Below are 20018 nucleotides of genomic sequence, written 5' to 3' on the forward strand. Positions count from 1 at the left end.
AAAATTGTTAAAAGCATGATAATAGACTGACATACTTGTTTTTAAAATGTTAGTCAGTTACCATGTTTCAAATAACTATTTAAAAATCATCCAAAATGTATTTCGGGACTTCAATTAAACCAATAAATTCAGATTAAAAAAACACTATATTCCAGAGTAAAAGATCATTTGTCCAGCACATATTTTGCGTTGGATGTTGCAAAATACATATTGCTTTGCTTCAAAAATGTCAGTCAGTCATCCATGGAATTCCCCATACACACAGATATATATATATATATATATATATATATATATATATATATATATATATATATATATATATATATATAGTGTCTCAAAACGACCGAATAAACTAAGCACAGCTAGATTCCTCGTTGAAAAAATACAAAAACTGCCGAAAGAAGTGTTCCCGTATGATCCATAGTTTACGAGAAAAATACGAAAAACAATGTATGACGTCACTGCCGGTGCAAAAAACACACTTTATTGAAGTTATTAACAGCAGTATACGTGCATTACGTATAGCAACAAATACGTGTTACGGGTTTTAAACGTTATCGTCTGGAAAAATATCCAAATACAGTCGACTCCCGCTACAACGCGATTCGACTTACGCGAAATGGCTACAGCGCGAACTTTTTCCGAGTAACGAATTTTAGAGCTAACGCGAAATTTTCGTCCACAACATGAATTTTTTTTTGAAAGGAAGTATCTGCTTCGTTATTGGAAGGCTACAAAATATTTATTTCGTAAATATTATTACATCTCTTTAAGCATCACTGACAGCGAAAGTTCTCACACCAGACTAATCTACGCATCGCGTTGTTAGTGAATCAAAAAACTACTCAGCATCTTTCATTTATTCACTTTTTTCATTCTAAATATTAAAGTGTATGAAATTTCGGGCACCTTTATCTAAAGTTTGTGAAGATGGGAAGAAAAAGAAAGTTTCTGATTTAAAAAAAAAAAGCCCTAGATTCTCGATATGCTTGAACAACTACAAAACGTCGACGGTAAGCACGACATTAATATGAGTGAATCTTCCATACGTACAATTAAAAGTCAAAACAAAAAGATATCCGTAAAAGTTCAGAACTTAGTTTCAATATTAAAGCTTGCAGAGCAGTCTAGCAAAGTAAATATTATTAAAATAGAAGTTGTTCTTGTATTGTGGATTAAAGAGATAAGAAAGAGAGGCTGTTGCTCCAAATTGAAACGTTATAAAAGAAAAGGCGAAGCAACCGTATTTATAAATGCATTAGATGAGAATAACGATTTGATCATGGAGCATAAATCATCATTATCTTCATTTTTCAACTCATAAATATTATTACTGTATCTACTGTGTATTACTATTACAGTTCAGCATTTTATTATTAATCCATACTTTGCGTACCGTGTTGTTTTATTTTATGTCTATATCTCCCATTCATTTTGAGCATTTAAAATATTTCATGTTGGATAAAAGTTTTTTTTTTAAATTTTTAAATACGGTGACAGTTCCGTTCTTTATTTAAGAAATTGTAGTGTGTAGTTAAGGAATTTTTTTTAAGTAGTTTGAGGGGTGTTTATAAGTGTCTAAAAGAATTTGGTATGCTTTAAAAAAATGTTTTACATATATTTTTCCATAACGCGAAATTTCAACTTGCGCGAGGAGTATTGGAACGCATCCTTCGCGTAAATCGGGATTCGACTGTACTGTTGTTGACATGTCCAATAAGGTGTTTTTTCCTGGCACCGGTAGTGACGTCGTTATTTGTTTTTCGTATGTTCTATGGATCGTACGAGAACGCTTCTTTGAGCAGTTTTTATGTCTATGCAGAGTTTATGCGGTCATTTCGGGACACCCTGTATGTATGTATGTATATATATATATATATATATATATATATATATATAAAATTAAATTAATGTGATTGAAATGCAAAAAATAAATAAAAATCAACAAATTTAAATGATATGAAACATCTGGATTATGATGATTGATGGAATAGTGTTATACATCTTAGTATTTAAAATATATATTCCCAGGTGAGTCGTTTTCCATTGGAAATCAAATTTCATAACTCAATGAACTGCGAAATACTTGATGCATATTGATAAATGTATTTTAAAATGGCGTGTAACTCATATGTATCACACAAATTGGCCGATTTATTGAGGTCTTGTGTGACGTATGAAAAAATCAATAAGAGTTGTATTTTTTCTCATTTAAATACCTCGCTGACCTATTGATGAACTTTTCGAGACACGTCAGCTTAGCAGGACTTACTCCTATCAAATACTAAACTGCACCATGGTAAAATAATCTTTAAATGTCAAGTCCTGCGACGGTTTCAGCTTTTGTGTAAACGCAATTACTTTTAAATTGGTTCCGATCGCATAGGTAATGAATAAAATGAGCCACATTTGTCCAACCACTGTGTCATGAAAGTTAATGACCTTTCAGCGATTCAAGAGTGTGACGTATCCACTGGACGTGCTCGAAGGTATGATGAAATCGGCGTCTCTTGTTCGAGCTTGGACAAGTTACTTTTTGGTTACTAACTCCAAGTACATACCATTTGTCATTGATGTTACAGAGCAATGGACTCCCTTCAGATTCATCCCCCTGTATTGAAAAAGAAAAAAAATGAAGTGAGTGCTAAGCAAAAATCATGCTTATTACCTTTAAAATCACAGTTATAATTTTTTTTTTCTGCCTCCTCGCGTTCATTTTATCAATAAAAATCCCCTCCATTCTTAATAAACATACGAGTAACTGGAAAACTAATCAGGACCAAAAGCATCTAAATGTAGTCCTTTCTCTCAAAAGTGCCCCATTTTGTTTTGAAATCGAAGATTATTTGTTTTCATATTATTCAATAATAACGAAATAAACTCTAGCAATACTTTCAGAACTATTTTATAGTTACTCATTTAAAAACATTATCTAAAAATCTTGTTTAAATCTCGAAATAATACTTGGTAGCTTTGGAATGGTGTTTAGATCCATTGTTTGAAAGTGCCTTAATTCCCTTCCCCCCTTAGTTAGAATCTTGTCCCCAAGGAGTAAAGATTATACATTCATGAAATTTTTGATCAGAGTTCTGCTGAAAAAAATAAGTCACTGAAATTATATTTACGACCTATGCATTTTTAACACGACGCTATAACCGACTGAATGGGTCTGCGGTTTAAAGTGTTATGCATTGAAATATTGCGTAATAAAAAACAGAATAAATAGTTTGTTATTTAGCAAAACAACCACAATATGAAATGTCTTTTTAGTTTTCACCGAGAGCTGTGAAATGATTAATTACTTTGAGAAAGTATTGAAAAAGTTGTGCCGTTCTCACAAAAAATTTTTGAAGAATAATATATAGGATGAAAAGAGATTGTTAACACAAATAGTTAAATTAAGGATTTCAACTAATTTTACGTTAGCACTTAAAAGTAAATAAATAACTAAATACCTGGCACTCTTCATCTTCCATTACTTCACTTTCAGCAGCACAAATTACCCTCGAATTCGTCGACGTCGCATTATCTACTTCATCAGTACAGTTGTTGCCACTCAGAGTCAACTTAACTTCGAAAAGATGGTTTTCTGTAAGAAACCAGAAAATATTTTTTTAGCAACGTTATAAAGAAATAGTATGTAAAATTGAAGAGGAAGAGGAAACATGAATATTTCATAATTTTTTGGTCTGATCTCCCCCCCCCAGATGGGACGCTACTACCTTTCTTTTGACTACAGTTTCTCCCTGTTACAGCATCCACGTTTATCAGTGCTATTAGGTGTATTTAGTGCTTACTGTAGGTATTGCTGATGAATGATGATTGAAAAGTTGCGAATTTTTTAAGAAAACGAATCTCATCTTTGCTATTGTATGCTTCAGTTTCAGTTATTTTAGAGAAATAAATAGTATCTGGAGGAAAAAAAAAAAAACGATCGAGATTCGTAATTCCTCGTGGATTTTTCACGTGTGTTACTATCAACAGCATTACTATCCTTTGCGAGGCCTAAGGCTGAATGAAAACATACTGATTATGTCAAAAGCAAACATATATTATCTGTATATTTGTTTCTAAAAGTAAAATAATTATTTGTATTCCTTTTTTTTTCTTTTGATAAAAAGGTTAGAGCTTCTCCTGTGGTTGCTAATGTTTATCCAAAAATTTTTAACTATACAAATCATATCATAAAAAGAATCAAATAAATATAATAAAAAACAAAATAAATTAATAAAACAAATTAAATAGATAAATAAACCAAATAAATTAATTGAATGAATTAAAAAAAATATATACAAATGAATTAAAAAAAAAACAAATAAAAAAATGTAAGGTTTTCGTCAAGAGCTTTCTCCAATAAAGTTTGTTTGAAGCACAACCGCTTTTTAGTTCGGAAGTTACATATGCATAGTTGCCAACATGTACTGGGAAAAAAATCCAGTAGATCATTAAAAAATATAGCAGATATTTATGACGGATTTTTCGTTCTTAGTTAGGAAATAAAAGAATTTTTTATTATCCTTCTTAGTACAACCAAATGTTCCTTACATCTTATACGCAATCAAGAGAAATGATCAAAATCCAGGAATCTTCCGGAAAAACCAGTAAAGTTGGCAGGTATGCATATGCCTTAAATTTACCTGCAGGCGCTTATGTTAGGTCTTTGAAGTGGTCAACTTTGAAAAAAGGTTATTAAAATCGAAATTTGATAAATCGGAATGAAATATACTTGCCGATGTCTCGGGGAAAAAAATCAGTTTGCTATAATCAAATCGGAGTATTCCCTTAAACGGGGGACTGGGGGGGGGGGATATTGACCGTACATTTCCGATTTCAGCATCTTAAACCCTTACTTTAATACTTAATTTTTAATATTTACTTCGTCATGAAATTTATTTTTGACCTTTTGAGTGACATTTTTCGATATATAAGTAAGCTTTCTTTCATGCTAAAAAGCTATTTTATAGGAAAGTGGTTAGAAGGGACTCATTGATAAATGGATTGCTTGAATTAGTTAATAAAAAATGAGATCAGAGGAATTCAGTTTTCTAAATGACCGAAGCCCAAATAATTGCCCATGTAGTTACAGAAAGCTGGCTCAGAAAGTTTGAATTACTTTTCCCCACAAAAGTACCATACAGTAAAACAATGGGGAAGAAATCAATGAAAAATTAAAATTAGTGTCTATGTATGAGACTTAATTATCCAAGTTTGACACAAAATCTTTCTCACTGAATCAAATCATTTATAGCATTTATTGTCATTTGCAATTCTTATATCATAAAAATTAAGTTGAATAAGTTACGGCTCAGAGATGCAAAGGGGTTATTTAAAATTTACAATTAGTATCTAATTATATTGCCATATTGTAATAGAACATATTGGAAAGTTGGATCTAAATTCTATATTACATTTTATACTTAACAATTTAGTTTAACATTGTTACTAATATGCTATGTTTAGAACATAAACAATTTTGTAAGGCTGTTAATTAAATATTTAATTTAAATTTTCACTGTAAATATTTTATTGTATTTAGTTTTATGCGCTCACTCAGCGACTACATGGTGCTTAGTCACATGGTAGTACCATTAGCACCCCTTCTGTGGGATTCTGCTTGTCAGTGCTTAATTTCCATCAAAAAATGTGTGGGAGCTTTATCAGCTAATTTTAATGCGCATATAATCTAAATTGCATCTAATATTCAAAAAGTCACGTAAAATTGTAAAGAAGTGCAAGAAATGATAACTCCCATGAAAATTAAGCCCTGCTTCTTATGATCAATCTATGCAACATAACAAAATAACTGATGGATTTGCCCAATGGCATTATAGTTGTGCCACGTAGAGATGGCGGACGAACTGGAAGCGGAAACAGAAAACAGTCGAACATCTTTAAAGCGAAATTCATGGGACCATGAAAACTATTTCACGTCAACCGAACTCCATTTTATTCGGTAAATTACTAAATGATTGATAACTCAGGGGACCAAATGAGTGTTTCATTTTCTGTGACTTATCACGTTAACGAGGTTTGTAGTGAGAAGATCAGCGAGAACGCGAGCGAGGAGTTAAGACTTAACTGCTAGTGCGTTCTTGCTAATACTATCGATAAAAAAAAAAAAAAAAAGAAGTGTTCTGTTTCCACTTCCAGTTCATCCGTCTCCTCTTCAAGGCACAACTACACAACGATCGTCCTTTGTATTTACAAATAACGCTTTGTAAGCTTACTTTTAGTAATGCGGAGAAAGGAGTAACGTCGTTACATGCTACATAGCGTATTGAAAGAAAAATTACATCACAGAAAACATTAAAACTTTGCAGATATTTTTCTTATTTTTCTCGAATAAAAGGACGAGTTTTCAAAGGTAACCGTACATTAAACGTACAGTAGAAACTTGTTTATCCAGCCTTCGTTTATCCGGATGAAATTTGTAGCCTTTAAAAAAGTTTATGTTCACATAGACAATTTTAAATTATGATAGCAAGAATGTACTTGTAAAGCAAGAATGTACTTGTTTCGAATATTCACTTTTCATACTGATTAAATGTGCTACTCTTGCACAGATTTGGTATCATGAGTTATGGTGATCTAATATGCACCACTGCAGCTTGCAGCTGAACTATAATCAGAAAGCGTTTGGATGATCGTGGCGTGCTTTATTAAAACACACGTATTTCAAGCAGAAGATAGAGACCAATGTATTCTTTGTTAAGAAATTACGTGAAAAATTGTTTTCATATTTTTTAAATGTTTTGTGTCATTCTATGTAATTGTGTTGGGCCATTCAACGGCAAACGGTAATTTTGTCCCGCACGTGACGCTTCACATATTTCATAAATAAAAATAGTTTAAATGGATGATGAACAAAATTTTGTTGCTTAAGAAATCACAAACGCATGTGTGACTTCTTAAGCAAAAACATTCTCCAAAAATTATTTCTTCTTAATGAAATATAGGAACCGTCACGTGCGGGACAAAATGACCATTTTCAATGGAATGGGCAAAAACATATATTTTTTCACTGGTTTAAATAATTATTTCTAAATGAGATATGTTTTCTTTACGTTGGAACCATAACTTTCAAAATCTACAATTTGTTTCGTCATTGCTGCATTAATAGAGCAAAAATATTAGCTTATTCATAAGCAAGTTACCAGAGGTTGACTTTGGATGTCCCGCACGTGACGCCTGTAAATAAGTTTTATTTTAAATAACAAAATTGTTTAATAAAAATATAATTGTGTCAGGAGTATCTTTGTATCAAATGTAAAAATTAAAAAAAATGCTCATTAAGATATTAGGAGATATGACGAAATGTTAATGAAATTTAAGCGTATTTTTGTTCCGCACGTGACGGTGGAATGGCCCTGTTACAAAATATGATTTTTTGTCGTAGGAGGTCTGCATATTTGAAGATTTGCTTTGCTTATTTCATATTACGCGGATTATCCCTATTTCAGATCATCCAGATTGCTTGTGGTCACTGTTAGTTCGGATAAACGAGGTCATACTGTATTTTAAAAAGATAGAAAATGTGAGAGAATTTTATTTATATACCATTTAAATACGTAGGAATGGAGAGAACTTTAAAAACTTTAATCCCGTCAGTGGCGTCATCTATCGTAAAAACTAAAAAACTAAACTCAGGGGCGCAGCAGCCTAAGGGTGACTTTTGCCTACCACTGTGCCCATCTAAGTTTTCGGAGCAGAGGGATCTTTGTTTCAAAAGACAGATTTTCCGGTTCCCTTTCATACAGGGTGGTTTAGGAGGGGGCAGTTGACTCCCTTCGGCTTTGAAAAATTAATGTATTTATGTATAAGTGGTATTACTGTTGTTTTTTGGTGTAATTTGAATAGAGTATATAACTTTTGACCCCCCCCCCTGGAAAAATTCAAAATGATGGGCCTGAGATTAGGTGTTCAGCCAAACGTGGAAGCCCGGACTTTCGTTCTTAAGCACGCTTTGTATCCTGAAAACTATCAAGTAAAATTTGAAATAGGAGACTTTTTTACTTGAAGGGACTTTTTTACTTTGGGAGGGTGAGCCCTGACTCTTATGGGGGGGGGGGGCACCCTGGTAAATTAACAGTAACATGGTAAGAAGCGTGTGTGTGTTAGAGATTCGAACTCTCATTTACCGATATCCACTACTATATGTTGCTCTTCAATTCCCGGTTTGCACAAAAAATCTGCCCCTTTCAATTTTTTTCGAAAATTTCCGCGAAAAATAACCAGACGCATTGCATCTCAGAGTAGACACTTTTTCTTTCCATTGAAACAATCTAACAAATACATGTTATTTAATTGAAATAGAAAACTTGGGGAAAAAATTACTTCTATAGCTATTTTTTTTAAAAGCGTTCTGCTTTAATGTGTGTGCACAAATGGAAATTTTAATCAAAAAAGAAAGTAACAATGAATAACATGCTCTTGTAATGCAACCGATCAGTTTAAAAATTCAATTTGAAAGTTAAGTAAACTTTTAAACGTTCATGTAAACTTAATAAATACGATTTCTAAAGCAAGTTAAAGCGTCAAAGAATTGTTTGTATAAGTCTAATTTACTCTAATTTTCTTACAGAAATTTTGAAGACTGCTTCGGAAGATGAAAATTGTATTTTAAAATACGCTTTCAAACTTACCGTTTAATTTTAGCTGCACAATACTATTTTTGTTCTTGAAATAATTCTTTTATAGTGTGTATTTTTTTCTCAAATAAATGAAAAACTTTTGTGCAATTCTGCATGATTTCTTCAGTTAGTTTTTACTGGGAACGTTTTTTTAGAGGGCAGAGTTAGTGACATGAAGCTACTAAAGTTCTTTAATTTTCGGATAATGCGGGTAAAGTGCCAGATTTGGTACTTCACTTCCACTTTTTAAAGGAGTATATGAAAAAAAAAATCCAATTTTTAAAGTGAAAAAAAAAAAAAAAGTTATTTCAAATGAATAATTTGAAGAAAATACTTAAGGAAATTATTATCCAAAGTTAACACTTCTGTCAAAAGATGGCGCCCTATGCTAGAAAAGTTTCAGAATGATTACATGCAAAACTTCGCTAGCCAGATGTGTGCAGAAAACACAAAAATGCACCTTCAGAAATAATAGATATTTTCTTCTAATGTCGTCCAAAAGTGGATAAATGCTTTTAATTTTCCTACCAAATTTAAATAAAACGTTCGCTTCGGGGCATGAACTTAGCAAACCAAGAAATGCATGTGTGCTGAAAAATGAAAGATAATATAACATTAAATTGTAAAAAATTTTCAGGGAACTGCAGACACGTGTTTCGGGACTTCGAGCCCAATTAAATATAATCTGCAAAAAAAAAAAAAAAAAGTTTGTTTTGAAGTTTTCTTTTTGATTTTTGCTGGTTTTTAGAAGACAGAAAAAAGCTTGCATTTTATCTTCAATATAATCTGCAGAAAAAAAAAATCTCTAAATATTCTGCAGGTTTTTGAAGGTAGAAAAAAAAAAAAAAAATCACATTTTCTCTTATATTTGATTTGCAAATTATCTACACAAAAAATTCTATTTCAATTTTCTCTAAATATTTTTCAGATTTGTTTATGGTCTTCGGAAAACATGCATTTTGTCTTCAATTTAATATAGAGATAGCTGAATTCTATTACAAAACATTGAAGTTATAATTTTTTCCATATTAAAACTGCTATTTTTTCCTGAATTTCCTCTGCAAGAACATGTTTTAGAACATTATCTCATTACAGCTTTATTTCAATGCATAAGAAACAAAACTAGAGTGAACTGCATCTAGTTACTTAACAAAAATAAATTCATTCTCATGCTGTGCAATCAATATTTATTATTATATTATTTATTTATTTAAAATATAGATATGTCATGTGCATGAACGTGTTAATAAAGTTATAAAAAATAACATAAAAGTTAATGGAAAAACAAAAATGTTCAACAGGTTAAAAATATTAACTCTTGTCTCAAATAATTGTTTCTTTTTAAATTGTGTTTCACTATTGTAAAATAATTTTTATTTTGAAAATTGTTTTAGGAAAATCAAACAAATCATTGTGTTTTTCTATTTTAAATTAGCAATAAATAACTGAAAACTATTTAATTTATTGAATTTAATAATTGTTAATCATTTTAATTATTTGGATAGAAAATTTATAAGCAAAGAGACGGAAAGGTATTTTCATAACGAGAGTAATTTTAATTATTAATAAAGATTAAAAACGTGTCAAAGCTTATGGGTTAGGTAAAAACGATATTACTTTTCGATCCCCCTAATATTTACTGTAATCATAACTCTGTTTACACAAATCTGCTTTATGCGGAGACCGAAGATTGTAGCAGGGTGGAGTACAAAAATAACAACAGTTGGCGAAATATTTATGTGCAACATTATAAAATAACACTTACTTCGAATGCTCCATCGCAGCGTGTTGCAAGGTATTCCTGTTAATGAGTAATTGTGACTTGGAAGACAGGAAGGTCTTACGTAATCCGAACCATTGATAGACCTTTCCAACTTCAACAGAGAAACAGCTCCAGAACTTATGGGGGATTTTACCATTCCAGTTATTCGAGATTCTTGATCAAATGGTGAACTAGACGTTAGGCGAACAACGCCCAGGCGAGCTGTCCATATAGCATGCGGATCCCTATTAAAAACAGATAATGTACAAATTTATCGCCTAAAATTCAAAATATCTTCGCCTCAGAGCAACAGTAAGGTATGTATCTTAGTATTATTTCTGGGAATAGATATCTTACTGTTGCTCTGAGGCGACGATATACTGACGATCATTCACTTGATACCCCATTTGATGTTGATGAATTGCAAATCACGAGTATAAGTAGCAGTGGCGTAACCAGAAACGAATTTCAGGGGGGGGGGGGATCTAGTTAGTTTTAGTTCTTTTCTATAGTAAAAAGAGAAAAACTTAAGAGGTTTTTTTTTTGGGGGGGGGAATTGATCCCAAAATTACCTTTTTACTACGTCCCCGATGAGTGCTGTATTACGCTCAATATTGCTGGTTGTAAAAGCAAACACTGTAATGATTGCATTGCAATATTCATCAGCCTTTGATGGATGTCAGGATGTCAATCGTACGAATATGAGCAAATAAGTTACATGATAATCTGTAAAATAAGTGAGTTATGGAACATTTTTTACTGTCTGATGTTTAAATTAACAACAGGCATGTACTTTATGTAACTTGCGATTGATGAATATTTCATCTTGGATGTGCTTATAGTACCTATTCCTGATATTTTCATGAACACGGTATCATTGAGAATGAATGCAGCATAATGTTAACAATCGTTTGATAAACAACGCGCCATGCAAATAAAGATTCAGAAACGATCTATCAACAGAAATTGCGGGTCTGTTGAACTACCACATTAAATTCCGTTTGATATCCGTCATAACAATCATATAAATGCAGAACAACATGTTTTTATGGACGTTGTCTCCCGACTACAACCTTCATTACCATTTGGTGCATGAACGTAATGCAAGGCTTTTGACAGCGTTAAAATATTCATTGCGTTTTGGTATGAATTTTGTAATATCTGAAAACTATCTAATAATCATGGACATGTGCAATTTATTTCTGTCAAATTATAAAATTTCCTTAAGAAACGATTAACAAAACATCAAAATACAACTTGAAACTTCGAGTTCCTTACCCTTCAAAGCAAGAAGTTGAAGTCAATACCCAGTCGTCGGATATCAGAGTTGCGTCACAAACATGTTCTCCATTTTTGAAAAGTGCAACGTGCCAAGGCCATTGTCCGTGTACCGCGCCGAATCTTCCCTCTGGTAGATTGAGATTAAAATTTCTTGCAACTCTTGCTGAGTGTGCAGGTCGTAGTCCACAAGCTGAAAGGAAAGAAAAATAATTTTCCATAAGCATATCAGTAGAGCATTCTCTTTGAATTTTACCACAGTCAATGAAGTTTACAGAGTGATACCGATGACGAACAAAAACACCATGTGACCATGACGCCAAAGAATTATTGTTTGACGTTACATGAAGAAGCTCAAAGAGGACTAGACAAGGGACTGAACTGGATAAATAAAAATTTGAGTTCAGTACTTACTATTTTGAATTTCCTGTTGAAAAGATAAAATACAACATGGTAGTCTGCTTAAAGAAGAGAGGAAACATGGTGCTTTCGTCTGCATACATACCTGGGAAGTTTTTATGTCTAGCTTATCGTACAGCAAAGTCATGCCTATTTTAGCTACCTTTATAATCTTATCAATTGCAACGAATACTTCTGAAATCAAAAGGATGCTTTTTAAAATAAAAGGTAGAGTTTTCTTTAAAATTCCATATACGCAGCGATGATGACCATATTCTACGACAACATGTTGATGACCCGATTTACTATACCAATGAGTGGTGTTATTTGTTTTCAGTTAAATTTCGGAGATCAAAATTCGCCGAAGATGTTTTCCCGTTGATAAAATAATTATTTGTACTTAAAGAATTGCTTTATCCTCTTTGCAAGTAATTTTAAAACGATACATAAAAGAATCCACTATATCGCCGCCTCAGAGCAACAGTAAGATATCTAATCCCAGAAATAACACTGAGATATCTTACTGTTGCTCTGAAGCGACGATATATGGTGTGATTTATGCCCGCAACTTGTTCTTTTGATGGTACCAAAATTTAAGGATGCTTTATGATTATTTATAAGATAATCATTTATACCTAAATGAATAGTTCTTTGATGGTTTAATTGTACCTAATCTGAGTTTTACAACACGATATTTTAAATTTAATTTGTACCTCGGCGTTGAAATGTAATATGACGAAAGTTGTTTACACTTTTAAATTCATAGTTATCAGATTATTGTTGAGTATTTTCGTGCTAATTTTGGCTCGAGTTTTGAAAAGTAAAATTCAAAAATTAACTATGGAAAGGTTCAGTTAATATTTAGATTCAAATAAGTCAAAAAAAAGCAGCTTTTTTCAAATAGTTAACAGGCGCAAAAATTTACTACCCATGCTCATTCCGTATCTTTTACAGCAAATTGTTATAGATTCATCAATTAATTTCGATTTTGAAAGCTGTAACGATACCTTAGTTTTTCCGACAATTTTGAGGTAATTATTCGTCATATGTTTTTAAGCAAAAAGAATTCACAACATGTATAGTTTGTTTCATTTCTCAAAAACCTGAAAATATGAAAACAATTTCTTGCGGAAATATGAAATGACAAGTCCTTTTGTGGCAGTTTTAAGTGTATAAGCATTTAAAACAAATAGACATACAAATGTAACTTACCACTTGCACCACATTTGACGTAAACAACATTTTGACTGTCACAAGACACTTGCACAAATCTGTGAAATCAATAAATAAGTATAAAAAAACATCTAATGCATAAACCGAATTTTCTAAGAAAATTCACAGAGAAGGTGTAGAAATCTTTTAAAATAAATATTAAGAAATATTAAGTTTAGTATTTTAAATTTTCTAAAGAAAAATTCACGGAGAAGATTTAAATCTGTTACAGAGCGAGAAAATTTAAAATTCGAACAAAAAAGAACTGAAACAAGCTTTCAATATGAGTTTATACTTAAAGAAATTATTACGACTAAATAAGAATAAATAAGTATGTTTAATTAGATTCACGAATCGAAAAAGTAGCACAAAGGAGTTTTCATTCAATTTGAAGCTGATTTAAAGAGCTAATAATATTTAAGAGCAAAGCATGTTAAAGATTTTGAATTTAAAAGATGAATAGAGAAAAAAAGACTCAGGAATAAAACTAAGTGAATGGTTTTAAATGGATTTTCTTTCTTTATTTTCTTTTTTTTTTTTGGAGTTCTTTTGCATTTCAAATTTTAATCAGTCTATACTCCTGGAATAAGTACATTGCATTTAACTATAATTCGTAGTAAATTTCATGTTGTAGTTTACTTAATGAAGAATGAGTAATCCAGGAAAAAAAAACCTAACGTGAATAGTTTTCTTGGTCAAAATTTTGCTACAAACTTTGGTTACAAAATAAGAGCAATATCATAATCATAAATATTAAATGTTATGCACTAGTGGTGAGAAATCGTTGAAAAAACAACGATGTTTAAATTTAAATCATCGATGATATCAATACATCGACCAAGAAACATATAATAAATTTAAAGTGAAACATATAAAACATTGAAATATCGAAGTTCGAAACATTGAACTTAGAACTGTATATATTTAAGCACAGTAAAGTCTAACAGAAGCTTTTATGAGAGAAGTCAATTCGCAGCCTGTATTTACTAATTTAGCATTAAGATTTTTGAGCTGCTTAAACAAAGTAAATGCTAATAAAAATGAACTTATTATTTTCTAATTGAATAAAAGAAACTAATAAGTAACTGATGACGCATATTTACTATACAAAACATTGAAACATAAATTCAAATTAATACAGGAACAGTTTGTAACATTTTTCAGTTTTCCACCTGCGTAATACAAATCGTTGATTGAAGCGAACTAATTAGAGAAGATGATGATAATTATTCAAACTAAATAACACCGGGAAAAACGAATCATAAAAAGTTTAAATGCTAGTATATATTTTTATATGCTAGCTCTAAGCTTAGAGCTTAAATGCTCTAGTATATATTTTTTCAACCGCATTTCGAAGAACTGTGTAAATTATATTTAAAATACAAAATAAACTCAAAAACTACAGAATATTGATTGCGAATTGAGGTATTTACTCCTCACAGTATCATTCAAACGTTAATTTTAACTTAAGTGATTAAATCGAAGACTTTTTGAGGAAATTATAAGTAGAGGAAACTATAAAAGCCCTCAATATTTTATTTAATAGAGCGCTTGAAAATAAGGATTGTTATTTTTTCTCTCCGGTATATGTCTTTTTCTTTAGATAACAAAACAAAACTGCTTAATGATGTAGATTTTATGATATATTTATTTTAATGAACATATCCATTACACATATGCTTTTTTTTTCGATTTTTGATAATTAATTAAAGCAATATTTTTATTGGCTCAATTAAAAAACATTGACATCGAAAGCAAAACTTTGATGTTATAAAAGAAAAAAAATCCGTAGTACATGGATGGTAAAAACATCGGTATTTGGTACATATCGACATCGATGCCGCAATCTTAGCAACTATGGTAATTAATGCTGAAACGTTTTTAACAAGAATTATCATTACATATTTTTATGTAACTTTTTGTTCCAACACAGAACATCATATCAAAAATAAATTGATCGCAAAACATCGATGTTTAAAAAACCTCGACAGTAAAACATTGATGTTTTTTACAAAATCATCTATCGCAAAACACAGATGTTTGAAAAACATTAACTGCAAAACATTTTTTTTAAACAAAAACATCGATTGCAAAAGATCGCTGTTTCCAGAACATCGACATCAATTTTGCATCACTACTATGTATCATGAGAAATTAAGGTCTTACAAGGCTATGTTTAAATGAAAATAAAATAATCTGCATTAAAGAGAAACCCTGCTTAATTATACCAGAAAAAAATATACTCGCGTGAGAAACATTTAAATTTAAAAGACATTTTTAACTAGACAAGAAACATTTTTAAATTCCTTCATTCACAAAAAAAAAAAGCTCTAAGAATTTTAAAAACTGTTTAATTTTAACTAACGTTTTATACATAATTAGCCCAGCATATTCTTTAATTTAACACCATTGTTTAATTTTTTGGAAAGTGCTCTTTTCTTCCCTCTTATTAAAAATATTCATTCCTTTTTAAATATTTATTTCTCTTAGCAGTTGGAAAAAACTGTTTTAAAATGCAGGAAAATACGTATTGTTTTACTACTATGTATCAAATCGTAGCATGTTCTGAAAGAAAAAGGTTTTCATTTGGTGATGCATTACATTATCTTTTACTCAATATTCCGCTATCATATTTAACTATTTTCAATGGAAAAACAGCAAATATCCTTGATTATATTTAATACTAAGTCTATTTTTATTTCAAATATTTTGCGCAATTAGTCAAATGCATTCGGGACAAAGAGGATGGGGCAAAGTGAAATAGTTCATTTCGTTTACTTATTCGATCATTTCCTATATCACTTACGTATTCAATTATAAATTAATTAATAAACATTCACTTATTTATTCACTCACTCCCTTCTTTGTGCACACATTTATTCGCTCATTTATTTTCACTCATACAATAATTAATCAATATATTCCTTTAATGCTTCATTATCTATCCATTTATTCATTCATTCTTTTATTTACTCATTCATTTAATCGAAAATATTTTAAATAATCAAATAGAAAACATTTCATTTTTCCCTATAAAAAATAAGAGCGCAAAATTCACTTTTTTTTCAAAGTGCAAATAAACTCCCTAAAATAAAAATAACGTTTCAATGCAAGTGTTATTATAAAATACATTGATCTTTCTTATGTGCTGAAATTTTGGAAACAAAATTCTAATTTGTTCATTTTGAAAAAGGTAAGCTATCTTAACTGTTTCAATTTGCTTCACATTCTCCTACCTTTAAAAATGAAGATTTTGTAGCCATTAAAACTCCAAAACTCAAAGGAAATTTCAATGACTCAATAAAACGATGAGAGTAGATTAAAAAGAGAGTTGTTAAAATATATTCTACTGAGCAGTAAATAGCGAGAAAACTTTTAACCAAAACTCACGTTACACTTGATGCAAGGGGATCCAAGAGTTGAACATAATCAGCAGCTACAGCATTTGTATCCTTCCTCATTTCCACGTTTTCAGTGACCCTATTAAAAGTGAAGTTTCAAGAAAAAATATTATTTCCCATCTTGCTTTTGTTTATGAAATAAAGATAAATGAAATATTGAAATATACATGTAATAACAAGGAAGTTCGCTGAAGGTTGTTTTCTAATTATTTTCTCTCTTACAAGAAAAATCAAAAATTCTTTTATGATTTCACGCTTCCAAATTGCTTCGCTTCCCTTTTAGCTGACGATGAAATTTGATTCACGTCAGTATCTTGCAGAAAATGTGTCCATGGAAATTTCAAGGTAAATACTATAAAATTGAGGAACAACTCAGAAATAATTTAACGTTATTCTGTCTGTGTCAAAGATGAAACACAAAAAAAAAATTGATTTTGTTTTAGAAAAATAAAATTTACAGTTTTAGGGATTTTGAAACATTGTTACTGCTTTTTAACAACATGGTGAGACAAATTATACAAAAGTTAACTACGTTTCTGAATACTTTGTTTATGCAGGTGCAGGTAAGGTAGATTAAAAAAGAAGTATTTGTTAACAATTTTGCTTAGAAAGGATTATATGAGGCGAAACGCAAGGCTTTTTTCCGTGTACAATTTTACTATCGGCATGGAAGTTTAACCTTATGAAATTGATGCAACAACTAATGTAAGATATGATTATTTATCAAGATTAATTAAAGAAACAAAGTATTGATTAGATGTAATAATGGTTTTTTTTTCACTGAAAATACATAAGCGTATCTAAAATTAACAATTACGGTAATGACACCCAATCAAAGTGATATTAGTAGAATTAGTTCCGTTCTCTTAGTTTCTCCTACCAAAGGTGCCCACGAGGGGGGGGGGCATGGCGCAGATTACGCAATTGAAATGTTTGGGATTCGGTTTTATAAGGGGCTTGATTTCATTAGGAGGGGGCTCTGGTTTGGGAGGTGGAAGTTAATTTGAAGGGAACTTTTCAGGAGATGCGCCATCGCAATTAGGGGTGGGGTGGGGGCACTGGGATTTTCATAAACATATTTATTTTTACTTCGAAATTAAATAATAATCAGATATCTTAATCAGATGTTAGAGAAATAATTTTAAGTTAGAGAAGTAGCTTTTACGTTTATGAATTGTATTATTGATGAATTTATTTGGAAATAGCTCTTAATTATTGTTTGTTTTTCTCAAAATTATACTTTTTTCACTTCCAACTTCTAAACATTATGTTATCGGATTTCACCTTTTTTTTTTGTTGGTTGCAGCAACTTACTTTCGGGCATCAGGCAATCATAGCGTTAGATGAAGCCATGCCGATGACGTCAGAAACAGTGCCCAATTTCGAAATTCATCATTCATGTTGTTACGTAGGGGCTATCTGTATACGTTTATTTTGATATTTTTATAAGAAATCACAAAGCTAACACAGAAAAATAGTATATGAAATGATATAATTATTTTTGAATGCAGATGTAGTCAACGATTGATAAGTTAAGTTAGTGTAATTTATTCTACGTAAGAAGGCGACAGCATATCTGCAAAACAAAACTGTATTTTTTCTTTACTTTTTTTTATAAGCATATATATATATGTTTAAAATTATATACAAAGCAGCGTTGAGAAACCAAACTAAGAAATACAATCAAATCTAATTTTACAGTGACTGAGTAGCAAAAACAGATTAAAAGTTTATAAATATGTTACTATCGCACATTTGTTAAATGTGTCCTTCAAAATTTATCTTTTAAAAGTAGTTAAAAAGGTACTCTCAAAAAGAAAATAATTTGAAGGAATTCGAAGGAGATCCTTAGGTAGTTAAAACATCATTATTTATTACAAATGTTCTAACTTTTGACGTAATTGAAAAAAAAAAAACTTTACTACTTATCTTTGATAAAGTTCGTGATTTCAAAATAAATGTAGTTAGGTTAAGGTTAAACAATCTTTTTGCTTTCTTGGTTGCTCTTAGAAGACTAAGGAGTTTTAAGAAACTAGAATCAACTTTCTGAAACTTCTTAAAAGTTGACAGTATGGTAAGATATAGTTAGCATTTGAGAAAAGAGAAAATGCTTGAAAATGGTAAGGCAAAAGATATTTCTTAAAATGCGCATGGAAACAAATTTATTTGGGATGACTTTTGAATAAGTTTGCTTAAACTTTATGGTTAGAAATAAATTTGAGAAAAAGCTCTTTTTTTTTTCTTCACGAAGAGCATAAAATTTATGTATGGTTTCTTCGCTACCTTTTTTTGTCTTTTGTTCTCATAAGGTTCTCATAAGTTCCTGTTCTTTTACATGCTATATGCTAAACGTGCAGTTTATTTTCCAGTAGAGAACCGTTTTGATGAGCGCAAAAGAAAACTTATGAAACATTTAAAAGCTATTCATAAATAAAAATCGCGTTTTTTGATAAAATGTCTTGTTTATAAAAGAGATAGGATTAATTGAATGATTCAATTATTCCAGAAAATTACTTGATTTATTATTCCATTGATTTTATTCATAACAAACTGGAAGACTTACATGTATTCTTTGATCCTGATTCTACTGCTTACATCAAAAATATTTCACTTTTTGAAAATTCACCTTTAGTCCAAAATTAATGTAATATTCTCAGTACTAATAATAGGTAAAGCGTTAGTTTTAACTCAATATACTCGGCGAAAATAACAAGGAGCTTCATTCGTAGTTCAATTAAATTCTTTGAAATCTAAATCCAGAAGCGATTTCAGTATCTTTGAGAAAACTTTTTTCTCTCTATCAAAATTATCACACCTTTAACTTTCAGCTTTTCTTTCGTCTAATGCAATGAGTAGTACTTCATTCACTGCCTTGGTAGTATATTTTTAGGTGAAATATGCAAACATTTGTATCCGAAATAAGCAAGTCGTGAGAGGGATTCAACCAAGAAGTTCTCTAACCTCTTCTCGAAATCTTTGGTTTTAATAGATGTTACTATGCCTAGGATATTATGTATGTACTATATATGTACGAGGTGCATTTTTAAAGTAAGTTCCGTTTTGAAATAAAAAAAAAAAAACGAGTACAGATAGAGTAAAGAAATTTATTGCACAAAAATCTACCACCCTTACGCTATTTTTCGACATTGCTCCCGTGATTTTCCGAGCATTTGTCATAGCGTGGTGCAGGTTTTTGTATACCTATTCGTACAAACTTGCCGCCCGTGTAGTCAACCATGAGGACTCTTTCACAGGGCTTTGGCTGGGACGTTTTTGAACATCCTCTGGTCTGCCCCCACCTATCTCGCAGCATTTTTCATTTGTTTCGGCATC

General features: G+C 30.9%; 1 protein-coding gene across 1 annotated transcript in view; it reads right to left on the reverse strand.

Moving 5' to 3' along the window:
- Window positions 1–2336: 2336 nt before the first annotated feature.
- Window positions 2337–20018, reverse strand: part of LOC129231492 (atrial natriuretic peptide-converting enzyme-like) — a 192342-nt gene continuing 174660 nt past the window's right edge. Inside the window, exons 11-16 of the mRNA XM_054865820.1 lie at window positions 16675–16764; window positions 13285–13343; window positions 11674–11866; window positions 10399–10640; window positions 3459–3592; window positions 2337–2614 (exon numbers count right to left, since the gene is read on the reverse strand). Of these exons, the coding sequence (XP_054721795.1) occupies window positions 2438–2614; window positions 3459–3592; window positions 10399–10640; window positions 11674–11866; window positions 13285–13343; window positions 16675–16764 (895 nt within the window). The 3' untranslated portion in view covers window positions 2337–2437. The remainder of the gene's footprint in view (window positions 2615–3458; window positions 3593–10398; window positions 10641–11673; window positions 11867–13284; window positions 13344–16674; window positions 16765–20018) is intronic.

Source organism: Uloborus diversus, chromosome 10 (assembly GCF_026930045.1).
Source record: "Uloborus diversus isolate 005 chromosome 10, Udiv.v.3.1, whole genome shotgun sequence".
Lineage (NCBI taxonomy): Eukaryota > Metazoa > Arthropoda > Arachnida > Araneae > Uloboridae > Uloborus > Uloborus diversus.